At 35.4% G+C, this 24,153-nt stretch overlaps 1 protein-coding gene across 11 annotated transcripts in view; it reads left to right on the top strand.

The window, feature by feature from the left end:
* The window catches only part of KHDRBS2 (KH RNA binding domain containing, signal transduction associated 2), a 378,305-nt gene that overhangs the window by 99,449 nt on the left and 254,703 nt on the right, over positions 1 to 24,153 (top strand). For all 11 annotated transcript variants that reach the window (XR_010830537.1, XR_010830533.1, XR_010830531.1 and 8 more), the window contains exon 3: positions 23,516 to 23,632. Coding sequence is in view for 4 of the 11 variants with exons in the window: in XM_066994743.1 (XP_066850844.1) it covers positions 23,516 to 23,632 (117 nt within the window). In the remaining 7 variants the exon portion in view is untranslated. The remainder of the gene's footprint in view (positions 1 to 23,515; positions 23,633 to 24,153) is intronic.

Raw genomic sequence — 24,153 nt, forward strand, 5'->3', positions numbered from 1 at the left:
AACAGCACAGGTCATATGTGCATTGAAATCCAATCATATACCACTAAAACACTTGATTAAAATGATGAAGGAACAACAAATCAGTAGGGTTACTGCTGTAAAATCCTTTTCACTTCATAAGTTAAATAAGTGTTGGCATTACATTGTGCATATTAATTCCTTTTAGCTGTGGATGATCATCATAAAAATTTTCTGTAGATGCCCATGTAATACAACTAACAGTCAAGGAGTTAGTTAACATAAAGGGCAGAACACTGGAAGCAGGCTGTAATAGAACTATTATGTACATTATGTATTAAAAATAATGTTACATATGCTGTATATATCATTATATATACATACTGATGTACATTATGTATACGGTAATGCATTATATATAATATATTATAAAATGTATATATTCTAATGTTATAATTTCAAGGATTTTATAAATTCTACATGTCAGGGTGAGGTCCTCTTTAGAGACATGGAAGCCTGCAGATGGGTTTGTAGCATGTCATTTTAGAGTAGTAAACAAGATTTTGTCTTAATGATGATGTTCTAAAAGCTTTTATTAAGGAAGGGATCAAACGAAAGGGATTATACAACAGTGAACCATGTGGTTTAGGCATGTTACATCGCTCTCAGAGTAAGGACATAATTTTTCCTAGTTGACAGACAATTCAATTATACTTCTCTTCCAACTATTCAGAAATCTGAAAACTCTTACTAATTCAGACAGCATTTGTTCAGTTATTGAACTTTAGTTATCTAGTCAGAGGAGAAGGTGCTGAACTCACCATAAGGAATAACACAATGTAGACATCAAAAAGTCACACCAGCCATATCTTGATTCAACAGCATCCCTATGATATCAGTATTGGTGAGTATTTAGTTAGGAAAGAAATTGTCAACCTAGTAATATTCCTGTAGTAAAGGTTTTAGTTCCTTGGGATTTCTAGGATTATTTTTTCAGTTCTGCAGAAGGACTCCAAATACTCCACAGTACCTCCAGATTCTCCTTCTGCCAGGCCTTGCTGGAGGGTAAGTTTCTGCTCAGTGCTTTCCTACCCTCCCAGGTACTTTCTAATGTACAATGGATATCTCAAGCAACAATTCTCCAGAGGTCATGGAGGCAGTGGAATGCAGGTGCAGAATGAACCAGGTTGTGCTGCGTAAATCTGCAACACCATTTAACATGATCACCTCAGGTCTGAATAGGAGCAACCAGCTGGCATTCAGAGATTGCACAGGTTTAAGTGTGGCACTGGGCTGAACAAGAAGGTGAAACATTGACAAGAAGAATGCATAAACAGTGACAGTTCTTTTAAAAAGGGTCTTAGTGTATTACTACAGAAGTCCTCTTGTTTTCAGGATCTCCCGTGAAAGATCTTTGTTTAACATCAATTCATTTTAATGGCCATGAATAGCTAAATGTCTGTTTTATGTGCATTTACAGGCTGGAACTTTAGCTTGTAATGCTGTATTAACATAATCATTGACATTACAGGGAAGGAATTCCTGCACGAATTATTTGCCTTTATATTGTCTGCTTTCTGCATAACACTCTTTTCAAGAATATTCAGAAAGCTATTGAAGAAATTCCTTCAGACAAAGAAGAAAAGGTTTAATGAAACAGCATTACTGAATGGCAAGACTAGCATTTCTGGACAGCTTTCAAAGGAAGGATCTGGTGTTTGGTTTCTGTAGCACCTTTCTGCAGCACCTCTTGACTGTGTTTGAGGGTGTTAAACATTGCTGGAAGAGAGAGAATTTTGTTTCGATATATATATGTATTTTTAATCATAAAAGTATGTGGTTAGCCTAAGTTATGATGTTAGTTGTCTTCTGGCATTTGACCAGTTGAATTACTCCAGATATTAGTGACCCTTTCTCTGCCCTGTATTTTAATCTTCTTTTCACCCTCCAATCTATTTGAAGCAGTGATCTTAAAGAAACGGTGTAGTACTTCTCTTGTTTAATCCTCTGAAATTTCTCTGAACAAACATGGCTAAAACTGGTTGCCACCGTTCTCTCAGACAATATTTTTTTCATAAAAATGATTTTCTTCTAAAAAAATACCTTTTTCAATAAAGATATTTTTTCATATTTTCCCCTGAAAGTTGTGTCAATATTGTTCCAGGTTGCCTGGAATTTTTCAGTGATGGGCAGAGACGTGGACCTGCAAAGACTCCTAAGTCAAAGAACGGTAAAAGGTGAAGAAATGTCAACATGGGAAATTTTCTCTTTAAGCTGTCCTTGATTTAGTTTCCTTGGGTTCCTGCTTCTTTTGCCATCCTCTGAATAAAGCCAAGTCAGAAATATTCAAGAATTTGTTAAAGACTAGAGATTAGTGCAGATTGTTCTGAACATGGAAAAGAAAGCCAAATATTATTCTCACAGAACCTTCCTAAATTAGAAGCTATTGAAGTGAAAGAAAAAACAGTCAAACAAACAAACAAACAAAAGCTCTCATTTTGTAATAACAACAAAACCATGAGTGCAAAGAGTAGAGAGTAGGGTTGGGAACTTTTCCTTTTCTTTTTCTCTCAGACATGTTTTTAAGGGGAAAGAAAAAAAAATCATCTTTCTGCTTCTACTCCACTTGATTGATTTTTAAATGCATTTTTTATAATTTTAGCTGAATCCAACAACTAAATTATTGCAAGTTCTGTGAAAGCTGGAGGTATGATTGAGATCCCATTCAGATAACATAGGCAAGTTCTTCCTCTAAAAATTTTTAAGACCACCTGAGGAAACTGAACATACATGGGACCTGATGAGATGCATCCCAGGCTGATGTAGCTGATGTAGCTGCCAAGCCACTCTCTATCATATACGAAAAGTCCTGACAGTCAGAAGAAGTCTCAAATGACTAGAAAAAGAGAAACATCACTGTCATTTAAAAAAAAAAAAAAAAAAAAAAGGCATTTAAAAAAGATGACCCAGAGAACTACAAGACCAGCCAGCCTTACCACCGTGCCAGAAAGATCCTCCTGGAAGCTATTTTAAGGCATATTGAAGACAACAAGGTGATTTGACACAGCCAGCACAGTTTCACCAAGGGTGCTGTCCAATGTCATGTCTGACCAATCTGGTGGCCTTCTGTGATGGAGTGACTACATCAGTAGACAAGGGAAGAGCAACTGTTGTTGTCTACTTCTGTAAGGCCTTTGATATGGTCCCACAAAACTTCCTTGTCTCTAAATTGGAGAGAAATGGATTTGATGGGTGAACCCTGATGGATAAGGATTTAGCTAGATGGCTGCTTACAGATAGTTGCAGTTGATCTCTCAATGTCCAGATGGAGGTCAGTGATGAGTGGTATCCCTCAGGGCTCCATGCTGGAACCAGTACTGTTTAATATCTTTATTAATAAGTTAGACAGTGGGATTGAGTGTACCCTCAGCAAGTTTGCAGATGACACCAAGCTAAGTAGTGCAACAGAAGATACAGTAGATACAACAGAAGGAAGGGATGCCATCCAAAGGGACCTTGGCAAGCTTGAGAAGTGGGCTCACATGAAACCCCATGATGTTCAACAAGTCCAAATGCAAGGTGCTGCACTTGGGTTGTTGGGAGAATCCCTACTTTCAGTGAGGGTTGAACGGAGGGAGAGCAGCAACACAGAGAAGGACTGAGGATGTTAGTAGATGAAAAATTGAACATGAGCTAGCAATGTGTGCTTGCAGGCCCGAAAACAAATCATGTCCTGGAATGCATGTCCTATCAAAAGAAGGTTGAGGGTGATGAATCTTCCCGTCATCTCAGCTCTTATGAGACCCTACCTGGAGTACTGTGTTCAGTTCTGGAGCAACCAGCACAAGGACATAGACCTGTTAGAGCTGGTCAAGAGGGGGGCCAGATCAGAGGGCTGGAGCACTTCTCTTATGAAGACACGCTGAGAGTCAGGCTTGTTTAGTCTGGAGAAGAGAAGGCTGAAGGGAGACCTTATTGCATCCTTTCAGTACTGAAAGGGGGTTTAAAAGAGACACATGGAGAAACTTTTTACAAGGGCCTGTAGTGATAGGACAAGGGATAATGGTTTTAAACTAGAAAAGTGTATAGACTTAAATTAGAATTAAGAAATTCATTACTGTGAGTGTGGTAATACACTGGAACAGGTTGCCCAAAGAAGTTGTGGGTGTCCCATCCCTGAAAGTGTTCAAGGCCAGGCTGGATGAGGCTTTGATCAGCCTGGTCTAGTGGAAGGTGTCCCTGCCCAGGGGAGAGGTGTTGGAACTAGGTGATCTTCAAGGTCCCTTCCAACCCAAACTATTCTTTGATTCTAAGAAACAGCCTTTGTTTTAAAGCGTTTTATGTTATGCCTTCTAAACAGCTTATTGATAAGTATTGCTTCCTACTTCCATGCAGGGAGATCACTTTCTATTTCCAGTTTATCTTTTTTTTTTTTTAATCCAAACATCATGCGAACCATGTCAGGAAAGATTTATAGCAATCTGCTAAGTAATAAAAATCATTCTTTTTAAGGAGTTCAGTAGATGTAACCCAGTTCTTAGTACTGTATACACTTTTTGGTATGCATATGGCATAGTTTTTAGGCTTAACATACCATAGCTTTGAATCTCTATGCTTCCTCATTAAGATTGTTTACTGAAAATAAATTATTCTTTTTAAAAATTGCATTAACATTGTTTGATATCCTCACAGTGTGTTTGCCTTATGTTGAAATGTCTTCAACTCAGTAATTATGTTGTTTCACTGAAGTCAGAAGTATTTGTTATTTAAACACAATATTTGATGCATCAGAACTGAGGAGAGGTTAATACAGGGAAGATAAACTATATGTTAAAGTATCTGACTAACACAACAGTTGATGCAGCAGTGATTGTTATAATTAATTTTTCCAAATATTTTCAGTTACAGAGCATAACTTTCAAAAATCTATACCATCTGGCTGAAAAAAAATCCTCATTTAGCTACAGTAGAAAGGTGGTATTTTGTCTTCAAAACAGCCCTGTTAATTTTTCACTCAGTGTCGCAGAATAACCAGCTCTTCTAAAGAGGGATAAGACAGTTTTAATTTTAGTGTCAGAAAGGTTTGATAAGGTGTTCAGTGTCCTGTATGTAAAAAATAAAAACCAACCAAACAAATGAAAACCCAGAAGATTTACTCTTTCTGGCATCAAAGGGGCATGTCTTCCCTGGGACTCTTACGAAACTTAAGTGCAATGAATTTTATTGTCTTAATTAGTTCAATGTTTATTTGGTTGAATTCAAATTAAGAATGTTAATTTTGAGTAAATGTGTCCAAACAAGAGCTAAACACAATTTAATTATTCCACTTCATAATTTGTTTTAAATATATATATATTTAATACCACTATGGAAACAAAGCCTCAGTCATTCAAATAGTTCCTTCTTCTACAGTGTATCCTATGGTTGTTCACTGCTGGATTTTTCTCTGTCATTTTAAATTTGTAGAAGATGTGATTGCAACATATGATACTTACTTGTGAGATATCCCCAAACTGGCTAGCTCAGGTGTATAGCTTGAGTAGCACAATCTGTAGTTAAGGCTATTATAATCTCCATAGCTGTGGCACTCCCCATAGGTATTCTGACTCTGCCAAAACTTTTCTACGTTTCCTTGGAAATTCATACCAAAGTAAAGCTATGTTCCCTCTGAACTGAATATTTACGCTCTACCTGTCTCTTTCCTTTATCACAAGAATGTGAGAACCTTATTTATAAGAATAGAAAAGACTGCAGAAGGCACTATCCCTTGCCTAAGTAATTAATACAAACACAAAACAGAAAAAAAAAAAAAAAAAAAAAAAAAAAAAAGACATGGAATAGTCCATTTCTTCCTGTTAATTTCTTCCTTGATCTTGATCTGGGGTAGTCAAGGACAGGAAACTTCATCTCCCCCTGCATTTTCTAAACTTCTCTCTTGGCCCTTTGAGAGTGCCCATGCCAAGCATGGTCAGAAAGACAAATTATACTCATCCACAGTTTCACAGTTTTCCTGACTCATTCAAATATTTCTAATAGATTAAATATATGTTTCTATCATGCATCATTCAGATACTGAAATATTATTTCACATTTTTCACAAAATGCATGAATTAACATGCATACAGTTCTTGGTCTTTCTCTCTCCCCCCCCCCTTTTTTTTTTCTGAATTGCATGTTTTTTATTTTACGTAATACCTGTTTTTAATGTGATAGTGTACTTTTTTAGCAAGGTATGGAAGAATGTAGTCAGACAAAACTTCTTAGGTTTGGTGATGTGTTCCAATTTGGTTTGGTTACTACAGCTCAAAGCAATGTGGTGTTTGAATTAGCTGGGTAGAAAGGGTGAAGTCTTCCTTTGTTTCTCTTTATTCAAAACACTAATTACGTTTATTTGAAATGTTGTGCTTCCTCTCTTACAGTTTTTAAAAAGTGCTTTAGGATAAGGAGTGAATTCATGCCATCTCTCTTGTATGGTTATAGTAGTAATCGATAACCATGTCTCAGTCCTACAGGGAGAGATTTAAATGATTAATATTTCTGTGCAATACTTCAAACACTGAATTGTTTTGTATATAGCTAATTCTGTTTTAATGCAAACATTGCACGGGGTTTAAAGAGTCTTAAAACTTTAATCTAATCAAGATGAAGCTTTAGTACAGTAGAGACAATAAATACGTTTCGGTTTTGGATTTAGACTGTAACCCAAGTACGTATGGCTACATCTACACTAGCAACTAAAGCAGTACCAATGCCTGTTAGGCTCTGCAGCCAGCTGTTATGGCCTAGCCACCTCCATAGCATTAAATCTCATATCCTCTTTAACAAGATAACTTCATAAAAAAATGAATCTAGGAAGTAATCCCTGGACGAAGTGAATTCCCAAGGGCTGCTTGGTGATGGAGTGTGTGAGTGCTCGTGGACTGGTCCAAAGCCTCACCTGGGCAGGTGTAACAGTGTAAACAGTGCAGATTCCTAAGTACTCTGCTGAGTTTGTCTCCTGTCACTCTTTACTTGCATGTGTGTAGTCTGTGCATCCCTGTCTGCTCAGTGGTTTATGAAGACAAATCTGAACTTAAGCCAAGGCAGAACCAAGAGCTTGCTAGATTGTGAAACTGCCGATGGTGCTATGCCCGCTTGCTCCAGTGCAGAGAAATGTAAACATGGCTTTTGCAAATCTCTGCAGACACATAATCCAAATCACAATATGGTCATTACATTGCAATTATTTTGAATCAAATGAGCCAGAACTCATCAACACAGATCTTTGAAACACAGGAAACAGTCCTGTATTGCATATGATATATTCTACAATTTAAATTTTATCTAGTTTAATGTTGAAATTGTCCACTTTATTTTTTTTATTATTATTATTTTTTAATTTTATTTTTTTACAATTTCCTTTGGGTCACTGCTCCCTAGTATAATGTAACTCAGTACCTTTTGTCAGTTCTTAGCTTCCTTGTATCCATCTATATCCACTAATTTTGTTGTGTAAAAATGGAATTAAGGAAATAAAACAGAAATTGATTATTTGGCAAGGGTAGAAGAGAGACATTATTCCAGCAGTTTGTCCTAAATGCAGTGTTCTATTTTAATAATTTTAATATTTAGTGGGTTTTATTTTTAATGGGATAATGGGATTGAAATTGTAGTTGGAACTAAAAGGAGATGATTTGATTAGCTGTGTATAGTCACTGTAACCAAGTAAGAATTCATACTAATTAGCTGAACGTGTTAAGAATTGCTAAATGATACAGCCTAAGACAAAGAGCTAAGAGCTAAGAAAGAAACTGTTTAAAAAGGGGAACATATACAATGTGTTCTTAATTCATTTTTTTTTCTTTTTTTTTTCTGTCTTGTATTTTCCAGAAGTACAGAGAAATGTCAGTTATAAGAAACCATTTTGTATAAAATGGAAAGATATTTATAGCTCTTCATAAATTACTCTTTCTGCTCAGTGCTTGATTTGCAGTATTTGTTTTCAGATACGCTGTACTAAATTTTGCTGAGACACTGGTACATTGATTACCTTCACTTTTCAGGTCAATGGGAATGGTGCTCTGCTTACAAAGAAACGAGAGCTTACAGTAAAAGATTTTTGATGGAGTTCATTTAAGATGCACACACTGATTTGTATACATATGAGTTTACTGCCAATGACATTAAAAAAAAATCGTTTTAGTATAAAACAATGAATAATGATTGGCTCTGAAAGCTGTCATTTAGCAGTTTACATCAGAGCACTTTAAAACTATTTACATAAAAATAAAAAGAAACTGAGTACATTAAATGTTTCATTAATTTTCTTTAATGACATATTTTTCTCCGAAGTATACAGTAGATGCAGATGATGCAAATTAAGAGTAATTATGTTATTGAAAGGATATTTTTGTCGTAATTCCTTAAGACTTGTCATAAATACCATGCTGTAAACATCACTGAATCAATTGCTTTTTTGCTTCCTTGCTTATCTTCTCCATATCCTGTAATTTTATATTAAATAATTTGAGTGCTTTTATATTAATAATAACCAGTTCTTCATCACATTGTAACTACCTTTCAAAAATAGTTATTAAGGAGGTTGTTAGCCACCTCAGGCCTACAGCTTATAATTGCCTCAAAAGCTTGTAAAATAAAATAAATACAAAAATATCTGGTTTACAGATAAATCTTAATGTGTATATTAAGACACATTTTCACTTCTTCAGTTTGTCGTGGTGAATTCTGTAGTGTCATGAATAAATTTGATGCTTCTCAAAGACAAAGTAATAATAAGAAATGTTAATTAACATTACTGTTAGGAAAGGCTATACATCAGAAATGCATTTCAATTTAACTCAATTATTTGTCTACATGGCAAGATTATAAACTGTCATCTTTGAAAATATTTAGATGTGCAGTCACTTTTTTTTAAGCTTAATTCTAATAAGGTATACGTCAGACCAATAAATCATTGTATTATTTTAAATTAATAAATAAGAAAGAAATAGGAAGAATCCCATTCTACACTCTCCTTTTTCCACCAGACTTAGACCAATATGAGTGTGAAAGCTATTTAAGAATCCAAGTGCTAAGAAATAATTCTATGGCAGAGTGACATCCATATTAGTTACATTATATCTATATAGTATTCATTAAAATATTGTCATTCATGAAAAAATAAGTAGGATTAGGGCTTCAGCCTAATTATTTATGCTGTTTGAAGAACTGTAAGGAATTCACTTATTTATCATATTCTATCTGCATGAAATAATAAATATCCATTGACAACTTCCAGTGAATAGCGGATGGAAATGTGCATCTGTAGATAGATGTAATCAATTTTTCAGGGATGATAATTTATTTAAAAGAAGAATATGATCTAATTTCCATCACTGCTGTAAAGTGTTGCATTTGAGTCTGGAAAAAATCATGTACATATAACTATAGTGGACTGTCAAAAATCGTATCTTCAGAGATTAATATTTTGATCAAAGCATACTCCAAATATCTATTTTTTACCATGTCAGTTTAAGACAAATATTTTTGGAATAAAATGTAAGAATTCAGGAAATTAATTACTTTTGTAATACAATGCAGTATCAAGAAAATTTTGTTGTTGTTGTTTGTTTGTTTCTAATGACTTTTGTACATGCCAGCACCTAATAAAAATAGAATGTGACTTAAGTGAAAGGGGGGCAATATTTGCTAAAATAAGACATGCTTAAGTAAGACATATTACATTATCTCAAATTATTGCAACATATTTCAAATCACATTATAATCCAGTTGCTGCATACTGTGACTTCAGTGCCCCACAACAAGACCATTACACTGGTGTGGGTTAGCTCTTGATTCCTATGCAGTCAGGTATCCAGTTTTCCAGCTGTGACCAAAACTGGCCACCTAAAAAGGAATATGAGTACAGTCAAATGGTGCAGAGAGATGTCTCCAGAGTATTATCCCAACCTCCAACAAGAATGCCCTGAGGTCAAAATATTTTCTCCTGATGAATCTGTCAATCACTTTCTAAACTCTTATTTGGAGGAGCCATACATAAAACAGCTTTCTTTTGTTGGTTTTGATACTGTCACTTGCTAGGATCTTTTGATGCGCCTCTCCCCCCCCCCAGCCCCCCAGCCCCCTTTTCTTTTTTTGTGTTGTGGAAGAAGCTCTAGAGATCAAGTCCGATTGAGTTCATTCATGCTCCTTATGGTTTTAGGGATCTGTCGTAGTTCTCAGTTGTGTTTTTCAAAATGAATTCTCCTTGCTTAGGACTCTAGGTGACTCCTATTTTGTCAGTCTCTGTACAGAAACATCATTTCTTTGCCCAACTTGCCCAGCTGTACTCTGGCTTATCTGAAATGGGGATGCCATAACTGTGCATAGTCCTCAAGATGATGCGGTATTACAGATTTATAAAGTAGCATAATGATATTCTTTGGTCTTTCCTTTACTCCTTCCCTAATAATTTGTAACATAGTACTTACAGTTCATTTTTTTACTGATGCTGAGCATTAGCTATCTGTTATTCTTCTTGATATCATTTCTGAGGAATTAGCACACCATATTATTTATAAAGGTGAGATTTCTTTCCATGTATTTTACATTTATTTACATTGAATTTTATCTGTCATTTTATCACCAAAGGTCACAATACATAGGTCTTTACTGCCCCTCTTGCTTTTAGTCTTTCTTTATCATCACTGAAAAAGGTTTCACTGTTCACTGCATTTTCCAGCTTGGGCCTCCCCCTGGATCCCTGCAGGACTCAACTAATGACTTCCTCCCAGTGTGAATACTCACCATTTACTCCAAATTTCCAAATCCAAATAGGTTAACCAATATTTTATCCTTTAGAGGGCCTTCCTACTAATCCCATGTCAGGCTGGTTTCTTCAAGAGCCTTTGATAAAGAAACTTGTGAAATATCTTTTAGTAATCAAGTATAAGGTGTCAGCTTACTTTCCTTTCCATGCTTGTTTGTTCTTTAGAGAACAGCAATAGGTTGGTGAGGCATGATTTCCCTTTAAAATAGCCATCATAGCTCTTCATGTCTTTGATGTTTTTATTTTCCCATGTACTATTATTATCGTTTATTCTGGTTTTCAGTAATTTAATTGGAAATTCTTAGGAAATTTTTGTTGCATTACCTTCTTCCCAAGACACCTGTCAAAATTTCCTCCATTATGAACCCAGATGGAGAGAAAAATGTATTTTATTTTTGAGCTCTGACCTCATCTTTCTTAAATACTCCTTTTATAGCCTGAACAGCTGTTAGCCCTACAAGCTTTCTTTCTGGTTTCTAAGTCTTTGAGAAATATTTTATTATCATTTTTTATGCCTTCTCCAAGTTGTTCCTCAGATTATTTATTTTACCCGATTTCTGTGGATTTTTTTAGGCTGATAGGGTTTATGGTCATTTCATTTTTCCTTATTTAGATACAACTTAAGATTTTTAAGGGATACTCTTCTTGATTTTAATAATATTCCTGTCCTGATATTTAAATGTCTTATTTGTTGATTAGTTGCATTTTCTCTTTTTTTTTTTTTTTGGGGGGGGGGGGTTGGATAGGGAGTATGGATTTTTTTTTTTTAATATGAAATCTATAATGCTTTTCATATCATATGCTTTATATCATATGCTGCTTCCCATAGCATCTCTTTATTATTCTCATTTTTGTGAGGGCCTTTATTAAAGAAAAATTATGTACAATAGTATCATGTTTTGTTCTTGTAGAACTAATTCATTATGACCACTCTTGCAGGATGGCTCCTTAAATGTATTCAAAAAGAATATGTCAAGACCAGATGCTTCGTGGTTGTGGATTCCAGTTATAGTTCCATGAGGGAGTCAGTGGCTGTGTTACAGTCTGAGGCACGCTGTTCCATGAGAATAATTGAATTATTCCATGCCCTGCACATGTAACCTTTTTGATTTTTAGGCTTATTGCAGCATTTCACAATACTGGTCAGGTGGTTCCTAAATCAGATTTAATATGTATATATATATATATTTAATGTAGTCTCAGACTCTCAGTCTGTCTGTTTGGACTTTTCCCTGTTGATTAAGTTAGATTGTTAATCAGATTTTATTTCCTTTAACATCCCATACCATTCCTCCTTAAGCAATGATAGCAGCCAGGTATCTTATTGTTCTGTTATCTGCCTACCTTCAACTATGTTTCCAGCATCCTTTTTAACTACAGATGCCAGTCTTCATCCTGTTTATTAAATCCCTGTTGTTTGTGTAACATGCATATGTAGCAGTTTTTTGATTTTCTACTTTGAGTGTTATTTAAATGGCACTTGTAAAGCAGCTTGTTCTGGCTGCTTTCCTGGTTTTTCTTTCATTTTCAGTCTTCTGTTTTATGCAGTATTTGAGAATTTAGAGTTCCTGCAGCTTTCTCCCTAGTGGATATATAATTGAAAACAATCTGCTCTTCCATGCCACTGACATTCTTCCACTTTTCAGATTAAAAGCTTTTAAATGTTATTCTTGATTTTAAAAGCCAACAGCTGGATCCTTCATACTTCAAATGAGGTCTCTTCCTTTTGTATAGACTCTCCCTATCCTAGAGGTGTCCTTGGTTTCAGATGAATCATAATTCTTCCTCCTAACAACATTATTTCAGCCTATCATTGAAGCTTTGGTTCTGTTGTAACAAGACTATTGCATAGAATACTACTGTGAAGGTCTTGAGCATGTGCAAAGAAGAGCAATCAAGCTGGTGAAGAGATTAGACAGCAAGAGTTATGGGAAGAGGCTGAGGAAATCAGGGTTGTTTAGTCTAGAGAAGAGAGTGCTGAGGGGAGACCTCATCACTCTATTCAACTACCTGAAAGGAGATTCCAGTAAGGAGGATGTCAGTCTGTTTTCTCAGGTGAAAACTGATAGGATGTGAAAAACATGCCAGAGAAGTTTAGATTGGATATTAGAAATATTTTTTTCACGGAGAGGATGGTCAAAGATTTGAATGGGCTGCCCAGGGAAGTGGTGGTGTCGGCATCTCTGAATAAATTTAAGAGATGTGTGAACATGGCACTAAGGGACATGTTTCAATGATGTGACTCAGTAGGTCAAGTTGATGGTTGAACTTGGTGATTTTGAAGGTCATTTTCAACATAGATGATGCTATGATTCTGTGACAGAAGAGTTGTGTAAGCCATAGACTCCCAAGGGACTAGAAGTTGCCCTTCTGTCCCTTGCATGATCTAGGTAGTGAACACCTAGCTCTCCAGAATTTATGAATTTCAGAAATCTGTGTGTAATACCAAAATTCATGTAGTTAATGAAATGAATGAGGCATCTAAGCTGGAGATATACAGCAGCCCACACTGAGCGTCTGAGGCTGGAGGCAGACAATAGAAAGTGTTAAAACAGACTGATGCGTTTAAAACTCTTACAGAGACACCAGCAAGACAACTGTGTCAGTTGTGACATGAAAGTGAGTTTCAGACTGATCCCTCTTCCTACATACCAAATTAATTACTTTGGTATGGATAACTGTGTCACTTTCACCCTTCCAGGAGAACATACTTGTCTTCCTTGAACAGCTGGAGCCTGCGACATGCTGTCTTGGCAATGTAAATGAAAGATATTCATGGCCATTTTTTCTTTTTCTGATATCTTTTATACATATTTTGCAAACACATTCACCCTTCCTGAACTTTGTAGATGTGTAGAAGAAGGGTAATTACAGTGGAATAAATGCTTAAAAGTTAAAACTAAATAGTTTTTATATATACCTGAAGCGTTTCTTAATCAAATTTGATATTACTTCTATAAAGAGGGAATTTGATATTACTTCTATAAAGAGGGAATCAGATCTTAGACTGGCATGCAGGGAGAAGAAAAAATGCCACCAGTTAAAAAATTAGCAGATCATTTAATGTTTTATTAGGTAGGAGCATCCCAGCCACAGTTTTGTTCACTGTGGATATGCTGTATCACAATTGTAAAACTTCCTTCCTGGATACTCTTTAGTTATTACAGACACTCAGGCCCTCCAGCTTACTCCTGCCAGCTTGTTTTTCACATACAACGTCTTGTTCTTCTTTCAAGGTGTTGCCCTGAAAATATTTTTTTCTGTCTTACCTTAACTAAGTCTAAAGGACAGAAATGTCACTCACGAAGGCATGCCATCAGCAAAGTATGACATTCTCAGTGCTTTAGATGTTTTTGACACTCAAATGTCCTAAAACTTAGGAACGTCTAGTTTTGTAATGAGACTGAGTAGGTGTTCCAAATAGGAATTAGTGAGTAATAAGTGCTATCGATTTGGAAAAATTACAAACATCGACAAATACTGATAATGAAAAAGTCACATTCTTTGTATACATATTTAACACAATGATGGATTCTTCATAGTTAGAAAATCAGGTACATCTATATCAAATTACAGGGTGTTAACTTACATATATATATGTTAAGTTTGCTTTTACATTCAGCAGTGTTAAATGAATTAGAAATTAAGGGACCAGTTGCACTGGTTACTGCTACTAATATCTGTACTAATGCTGTACTGCTACTAATATCTGTAGGGAGAAGCTCTGCAGACCCTCTGTTTGGCATGCTAGAGAACAGAACAGCCAGAACCATTTCAATTTAGAGAAGGGAGTGGATCTTTCCACACTCAATATGGTGGTTGTGTAAACCAATGGAAAGCCATCCATGCAAAATGATGAGTAAACACAGCCTTTTCTCCTTCTTTAAGCTCATCATAGCAAGCAAAAAATTAAGTACCAGTTCAGGTCTTTGAGCTAACACAGTATTACTTAAGTGTTTTCACCTTGTAAATATATTTTTTAAATGTGTCCTCCTCTTAAAATATTTTTAAAATATGTTTTAAAAAATGTTTTAAAACAACAAACAACAATATAGAAAATGTAGAGAGGGAAAAAAATGAACCAGAATTTTGTAAAATGTTTTTGAGTGCTTTTCCAGACTGGTTTAATTTCTGTAGAGTGATGTGAGATGTCAATCAATTTGAAGTTATGCTTTGCTTTGATTATAAACATGACTTGAGAATAAAATGAATATTTGCATAGTGCTTAGTATATGTAAATTGATACACAAATGCTGCTGTAAGTATAATTACTTCAATAATGAAAGGCAAAATCCAGTTGACTAACACAGTTTTTAATTAGATTAACATAAACTATTTGTGATTTGATACAATGCTTTCTGCAAAATTAAATACTACATGCATGTATGCTAAATCGGTTCACTAACATTTGGGTCGAAATTAAGTGTCATTATATTTTCATTGACTAAAAAGAAAATTGAGTTTTATGTCACATTTTTACTAGTCCAATATCAGTAGCATATATTTGAAAGATACATTAGTTTTATGGTTGAGTATTCAACCCTAAGACATCCTGGTTCTTGTTGACTTAGAATTTAAATTTGCAAATATAGCATCTGGCAAAGAGAAATCTTTCACCTAATATGAAATCATATCCAGCTCAGTTAGACTAAGATGATGCACTTGAAAATCCCACTGCATTACAGCTCCTTTAGATCTTCCTTTTAAGTTCCAAATTCTGTAAGTTAGAAAAAAGTTGGTAGGTTGCTGCCAGTTAGCAAAGAGCAGATGGTGTTTATTACTGTGACCAGTAAATTGTGTATCTGTGGGAGTAATAAGCCCAATTAGCCAAATGTTGATTATGGTTTTAAGTGTTGTAGTCTAAGTACCTCTTTTCATACCTGTGCGTATGCTGAATATAAACTTATTTGTGCACTTTTGAAAAAGCTTGGTGGTGCACTTCTTCAGTCTGAATTGTTAGCCTTCGTAGAAATATCATTTTATACAACATCTTTCAAGTGAGTCAGTCTTACCTTGTATTTTACTTATTTTTAAATATTAAAAGTTTACTGTCTCAGGCTTGGCTAAGATGAATGTGAAGAGATTTTTTTTTTGTATTTTTTTATTTTATTTTTTATCCTACAGGGGCCCCTTACCCTTGATTTAATAGAATATGGCTGTTGCATAGTCTGATTTTGCTTTGAAGAGATGGATATTTTTAGCCTAGCCTACTCTGCCATTTTTAAAAATACTGCTCTATTTGAACAGTTTTTCACTAAAAAGCAGTCTTCGTAGACATGTGTCCATAAGAGCCGTCCCTGCTTACCATCAGCCTTGCACAGTGCTTTGACTAAGCTGGCGAAATAGAGGTAAGCTTAGAGAAAATCAGCATCTGGAAATGTGTGTAGTGTATTCCATTCTTGAAATGCAGACAAACAGGGCCAAAAGGCAAAACGCAAAGATAAAATGTGACATAAAGATTCTCTTTCCCATTTCTGAGGTGAAAAAGCAGGCTACTGTGTATTCCTCTTGTCAGCGGAACCTGATCTTACTGCACTTACCTTGAATAAGTCCACTTTCATAAGCAAACCAGTGATTTTAATTGCAGTAATTTCTTCAATCACACACGAACCATTCAAATAAGCAATAGTAGCTACATATATGTAACAAGGTCTATTTTTTATTTTATTTATTTATTTTTTTAGCATACTTGACAGCTTAGGGTAAATATCATGTCTTTTTGTGTCTGTACAGTGCTTGGTACGTTGATTCTATCTATCTCCGCAATTAAAATAATAATTAAAAAAATGGCTGCAGTGAGTCATAAACCCCTTAAACTTGTTAATTGCAGATTTAATATAGATCCGGAAGTCTAATTGGTTTCTTGGATTCTTCTCAATTACCTCATGTCAAAGTTAAAAACAGAATTACACAAAATGAAATGTTTGGGTGTGTGACAGATTAGTGGATTATAATAAATCATACTGCTAATGCATGTATTAGAGAAATATTTATTCAAATTTTCCTCAGTTAAGTCATTACATTTAACTGAATAAAGACACATCAGACACCAAACAATTACTTTTTAAAAACAAATAAAATATTTTAATTCTAAGGTCCATTTAAATTCCTCTATTTAAATGCCACAACTTGTTACCAAATTCTGACAGAAAATTGCTTAAAATGAAGAATGAGGGAATATTTTTGTTATCTCAGTATGGACTTGTATCTGGAGGATGTTTGTCTAGAGTCACTGACCATCTGTTTCATGGAGTTATGCCAAAAATACATTTTCACTGTAGATTTAGATGCTTGCTATGAGCTAGGAAATAACCAGACAAATGCTGCACCATCTTCTTCAAGCACACCATAAATATGTGCTCCCAGCACTTTTTAAGATAAAAAATGTGTAATAAAAATGTTTATTTCTTAGGTAAATCTTTCAAACGTGGTAGTTTTAATGATTCTAACTTTGTTACTCAAATTTAATTTATTCTTGAGGTAATTCTGTTGATTTAAACCAGAAATGAATTTGCCCCTATGTTTTCAAGAAGCTGTATTTTTCCTTTGAGCATTTCATTTTGAGCCCATCTTTCTCCCCATGAGCTAGTATCAGGTTTCTTCTCCAATCATATATGAACAGATCAGATACAGAGTGCTCTGGAGGATAGGGCAGCCTTATCTTTTGGTTCTGGGACCTCTGTAGTGAAGTCTCAGCAGTGCAGTAGTCTTAGAAAGCATTAGAACATCTCCTTTGGCGTAGGTCTCCAGAGCCCATCTAAAGAAATATGTTCATTTTCTTCTTCTCCTGCTGTCTCCTAACATGCCCGGCTAAAGTAGAGTCCTGCAAAATTTGACCCTTCCAAACTTGTAAGCTCTTCTCGAGAGGCAGCAAACACTACAGTGCCAGAATTAAAAATAATATTGCATTCCTATCTGGAGCAGTAAATGCATTTTGGAAAAGCTGAAAAATACTAGATTTTGAAGAGGCATTGGGATAAGCAACTATATGCAGAGGGAGAAAAACTTGTCCATTGAAGGATTTGCTAAGCTTAATGTGCCTATAAAGTAATGAGGGAAATAAAATTTTCCTTCCTAATCTTCCAGTGCTACCTTTACACAAAGGGAAGTCCCCTATGCATATCAAAAGGTGACAGTCTTTAACAAATGCTATTCTAAAATGATTGAAATATCAGAAGTCTAAGAACAGGGTGAGAATAAGCAGGTCTCAGTCAGTAAGGTTTTATTCAGGAGTGGAAAATGCCTTTGTCTCCTCTCCTTTTTCTTTAGCACAGGACTGAATTTAGATAGGAAAAAAATCTTATTATTATTATTATTATTATTATTATTATTATTATTATTATTATTATGGTGGTGGTGGTAGTGTTTTTTATATTTATTTTATTTTATTTTATTTTATTTTATTTTATTTTATTTTATTTTATTTTATTTTATTTTTTCTTGAATAGAGAAAGATTTTTGTGAGAATAAATATCTCCGAATATGGAAAGACACTTTGTCCCCCCACAAAGGAGCTGATAGCAAATGGTGAATAGAGCATACTAAAAAATAACAAACCTGCTTCGTGTTGCCCATGCCACTGCTATTTCTATTTTGCTGTTTCTAGGATTAGAAGAAATGAATTTAGTCTCCTAGTTCAGGTCTTTGTGTTGTTTATCTTACAGCTGGAAACACTTGTCTGTCTCATTCCGTATTTATATAAGTTTTGTTGCTTTTCTGAATATTTATCTGTGTATAGACCAGAAATAGTCAGTGACACATACACTTTTTCTGAATGACAAACATATTCCTTGCTTTGCTTGTAAAACCCGATTTAAATAGTATTTGTAAAATATGAAGTGTTACAGTTACATCAGGGAAGTATTTGGGCTACATCAAACATGGAAACAATTATTCTTCTAAACATAAAAGTTTACTTTCTATCAATCATTGTATTAAGTTTGAGGCTTGAATGTTAATGCTGTAAATATAATGCTAGATTTGTTATAGCTATAACTGTGGTGTCCTGAGATGCTCAAAATCTTTACTAAAACTTAATGGAGATTTTTAATTTTGAAAGCACTGTGGGTTAGAGCTTTATGTTGCAACATAGGATAATAAAATATGATTACTTGCTGTTTGATTGTCAGCATTTTTGCCCCCATGTGCAGAAGGGAGGTGGAGAGGAAGATAGGTATGGTTTTAGATAGGATAGGACTTATGGGGAGCACTTTAATTCATAGTTCTTCTGTGTTATGGAGTAATTTTCTGTGTACTTCTGACAGTGCCACATGACTCAACAGGCCAAGTGGTGTCCCCAGCAAGGGTGACTTTCCTCAGCCCAAGGTGCCTCATGCTGCTGGCTTTGGGGAGACCCCACCTGACCTCACAGCCTGTGGGAAGGTCACAATATTCCTTTGCACTTAAAAGCAGAGCAGCAATGGCAGCCCACCTGGTTGTTACAAGAGAACTGAGCATTAGGTGGTTAGGTTATTCAAAAACAAGCTTGTTACATTTGGAGAGAGTCCTGTGTATACAACCAAAGTGAAGATTCAATGTTTGACTACTATTTTGAGCATTAAAAAATGAGGTAGCAATGAAAGTCACAACTGCTATCTGCCTAGCTTCTTTAGCTCCATTTGTAGCTGTCAGGTCATTGAGACTGCTCCAGTGCAAGGAGCCACAGACAGGTCCTGGACAGCTGACTTGGGATACTTTACAGTGTGCCAGCTAGCCTCCTAGGATTAAAAACAAAAACAGGATTAAAAACAAAAACAAAAACAAAATTTGGTCATAATCCTCTACTTGTACAGAAGAAAACAAACAAACAAAAACAGAGTGTGGCTGAATCTCTGTCATAAAATTGGGGCTTCGCAACTTTTTTTTGTTGTTGCTTAATTTTAACAAAACTTTCATTTCGTAGTTTGTTGTATGAGGCATTGATTGGTCCCTTGTCATTAGAAGCTTACTGTATTAGTATATGTATGCAGTCCGTACACAGTTCAATAGGATAGAGTATAAAAGTATGGTGGTGTCAGCTACAGCCTCTCCACAGTACAAATTCACTTTCTTTTCCCCATCTTATATACAACAAAAATACAGTAATGGAGCTGTGTCCATTTACCTTGGATGCCTTCTTTAAAGTTCAAACTCCCACCTCTGTTCATTTCCAGGAAAATTTGCTTTAATATGCCGTATACTGAAAAAACTTCCTCTTCAGTTCACCACACCATATAAACCAGATATTATGTAAATATAAACTTACAAATATTTGTTTGTGTGTTTATTTACAATTCCATAATAATTCTGCTGATATTAGGACTTTAAAAAACAATACACAACATCAAGTTTGAAGAAGGTAAGTTCAACCATGGGAGTGAGAATACGTGTGATGATCTTGGTGTATTATAGTACACTTGAGTCTGTCATAACAATGTATGTTAGCTATGGGATATATTTTAAGAACTAATTATTGTACATGTTTTTAACAGCACAGGTTATAGTTAATCTCTGGCATTCCACAGATGCCATGCAAAACAAACATATCAGCATAATAAATACTGACACTGGGAGACGGACTGCATATGCTGTGCTTCAGCTTGACAACACCTTGTTAGTTTTAGGGATTGTCTTCTCAGTGGCTTAAGCTGAAGCAAGTGAGGTGTGTTGATGTGCAGCATGGGAGGGATTTTCAGACTTCAAAGAGTTTTATGATTATAGACTAGTGCTAAAGATGGTTGGCAGCCCTAGAACTTTCAGATGCTGGCAAGACTGAGGACAGTGGTAGAATTTCTGATATTGTGCACTGGCTTTTCTTCAACTTCAAACAAAACAAAAATAAGAGCAATTCAGTTTTTCACTTGTAACTGCTTGCTTCCTGATCTATGTTTTCAGAGAATATCTAGAAGGTGGATGAAGTGTAAATGCTTGTCTGATACATAATCAATAGAATTAAAATCCCTCGCCACTTATTTCCTCTGAAGTGATTAAAATCCACTTTGCACATGGTTTATGTTGGCCATACTGCTCCTTTGCAGCAATATTTCAAGGTAATTATTAGACAGTTTATGACGTGCTTAAGTATAAATGTTCAGCATAAATCTTCATAGACTGTAGTTTAATAGTTTTGCTCCATTCAGAGAGCTAACACTGTCGAGCTTTGGCTGGTCTTCCTGTAGGCTTTTCCAAGCTTACGTAGCTGTATAGCTCTTTCAGCTTTTGAAAGGCATCTATTCCTAATATTTAGAGACACTGAAAGCATAATTTCCGTCTGGTTCTACTCTGATTGGTGAAGTGTAAGTTGTACAAAATAATTCATCCTGTAACAACCGTTCTGCACGTAAGCGTGTTCCCTGTAGAGATGAGACAGTTCTGCTGTTTGCTCGACCTTCTCTAATGAGCCTTCACATGCATGAGATTTCATTTTTGAAATCTTACTTCTATCAATAGATTAAGTCCTAGGGCTAATATATAGTTTCAAATTAAAGATGCAATTCAGTCCTTGCTGTTTCTTCCTCATCCTTAGGCTTATTTCCATATGAAATTTAATAATCCATCTGAAGCCAGAAACTTCTTCCAAGTAAAGTTGGCCAATGGAAGATGCATAGCTAGTTCGAGTACAGACTTACTATTGTTTATATCATGATGATTTAAAAGGGTAAGATTTATTGGAAAAGTTGTTAACTTTTATTAAATCAACACATAGAGTTGGAACAAATTGCAAGCACACATGCCTGAAAAATGTTTTTTTGAGCTTCAAAGCTCTGTTTTTCTGCAGCTGTATTACTTCCTACTTCCCCCTAGACATTCATCTTGCTGAAATCAGTTATGTTAATTTAGGTGGAAGTAGATTTTGCTTTACATGTTTATTTTTCCTCTGATTACATATTATTTTCTTTGATGATATAACCAATATTTGAAGGAAGTTGCAAGTAATTTGTAATTAAGAAACTGGAACAAAAGTTAGCTTGAGTTCCAGGGTATCTGGCCTGATTTTGTGTTTGGCTGGTATATATGCATGTTAGGTTCTTGCTGGCTAAAATGGAAACAACATTCCCCCAGATCTCCTTTTTAAGATTAAATTTAAAATAGCAGGTAGTGCAAAACAGGGTATGTTACAACATCTCTTCTCTCACCATCTCCCACAGTATTCTCCTGAAGAAGCTTGCTGCTGATGGCTTGGACAGTTCAGTGGGGGAAGAACAGGCTGAATGGCCGGGCTCAAGGAGTCACAGTGAATGGAGTTCAGTCCTGCTGGCAGCTGGTCACCAGTGGTGTTCCCCAGGGCTTGGTACTGGGGCCACTTTTGTTTAACATTTTTGTCAGTGATCAGGATAAGGGGATCGAGCACACCCTCAGTAAGTTTGCAGATGATACCAAGTTAGGCAGGGCTCTTGATCTGCTTGAGTGTAGAAAGGCTTTGTAGAGGGATCTGCACTGATAGGCTGAGTCCAATCACAGGACACTCTAGGAGGCTAAGTGCCAGGTCCTGCACTTGGGTTGTAACAATCCCATGCAACAGTATTGTCAAGGATTGGAACAGTTTGCCTAGGGAAGCGGTGGAGTCCCCATACTTGGATATACTTAAGAGATGTATGGACATGGCACTAAGGGATGTGTTTTAGTGATGAGACTCAGTAGGTCAAGTTGATGGTTAGACATGGTGATCTCAAAGGTCTTTTCCAACCTAGATGGTTCTCTGATTCTCTGATTTGATTCTGTGTTCTTTCTAGAGGTTCATGTGTAGTTTTGACACCAGTATGTCCTGGATTGCTATTCTTATTGTCATGTTCTTCATCCGATTTTTCTCCTAGTTCTGCTCTAAAATAAAAACAAGGAAGTACATATATAAATGCACACCTTTATCCTCAGCTGAGCTTACTTTTTGTTGAAAGACAAGCCAGAGTACTGTCTGTTCAAACTTGATCATAGTTTAGAAACATCCTAAGCTAATACTGATGGTTCTCAGTCAAATTCCAAAGACAGCATGCCATAGAGTTTGTAAAAGATTTTGGAAAGCATAAAACATATTAAATTGAAGAAACTATTGACTTCAGAATAAACAAATCACTGTTTTATAACTCCTCCCCTTTTGTTATTTTTGTCAACATTACATTAGCACCCCATTTGTTTACTGTTCTGCCACTAAATTTTTCATATAGATATCTCTTCTCCCCATACATATAAAACACTGTTGTATGTGTCCCAGTACCTGTGCAGTGTTTAAGAGTATTAGCAGCATGCCAGGCAAATCACAGTGCTCCTCAAAATCTTCTCAGAAAACAGCCTGAATATCTACAGTGGTCTATTATTTGTATGATTAATTCAGTTGCTGGCAAAACAGACGTTTGAAGCTGATACACACAACAGCACTTATTTTAAAATCAGTATGTAAAACATCAATTCTTAAAAATCCATTGAAAGATCTAACTTTGCAGAATATATTACTTTGCCAATAAAGCTGGCTAAGTCAGGAAAGAACATATTCATTCTCTCAGTTTCACCTGTCATCTAGTAAGAAAAGTTCTTGTTTAAGTTAGCTAAACCTAAGCAGCCACTGATTATTTCTCTCCTAAAGATGAACCTCCTAGGTTCCAAATAAACCACGAATGTTTTTAGTGATAAAAAAATACCTCCATTCTCCACACTTCTATGTATTAGGCCTAGAAAGAAAATTAAACTTTTCCCTTTAACCAACTCCTTTATAAAGGATTATTAACTTTTCAAAAAGGTGCTCCTTGGTTTAAAATAGTTCTCTTTCTTACTTTCTAGTTCAATTTTGTTGGGAAATTGCTTGGACCAAGAGGAAACTCCTTGAAGCGGTTACAAGAAGAAACAGGTGCAAAAATGTCTATCTTGGGGAAAGGCTCCATGAGGGATAAAGCCAAGGTACTGTGTCTGGATTCTGACTGCAATTAGTGTTGATACATTTGCTCTTAGCTGTTACACTTAGATTGCCTGTCTACTTATTAATGGCTCAGTTAACAGACTTAAGCTAAACTTTGACTCCAAAGGCTCATTTGTTTTTTTCAAGTTACACCAATTGTTTAAATATAGTTTTTCTCTTGCTACGCAAACCTTCCCGTATAATTGTGGACCACCACAGTTACTATAGTACCACTGTTGTTTAAATAATTAACACAAAAGAGAAACCATCTTCTTTTTTTCTGAGTGAAGCTTGTTTCTCCTGAGAAAGTTTTTTTTAAGATTACTGCTGTAATGCTGATGTACGTTAATAGTTTTTCTCTCTTTTGTTTCTTTAGGTTTGCTCTTATTGTTTATTTAGAGAGGTAACATTTTAAAAAAGCTTGAAGTTTTATTCAGGGAATAGTTTTAATAAAGACAACAAAGTGTAAATTTTATTTAAATGTGCTTAGAAATGCACAATAGATAAAGAATCTGTATTTGGA

The sequence above is a fragment of the Anser cygnoides genome, chromosome 3 (assembly GCF_040182565.1).
Source record: "Anser cygnoides isolate HZ-2024a breed goose chromosome 3, Taihu_goose_T2T_genome, whole genome shotgun sequence".
In the NCBI taxonomy this organism is placed as follows: Eukaryota; Metazoa; Chordata; class Aves; order Anseriformes; family Anatidae; genus Anser; species Anser cygnoides.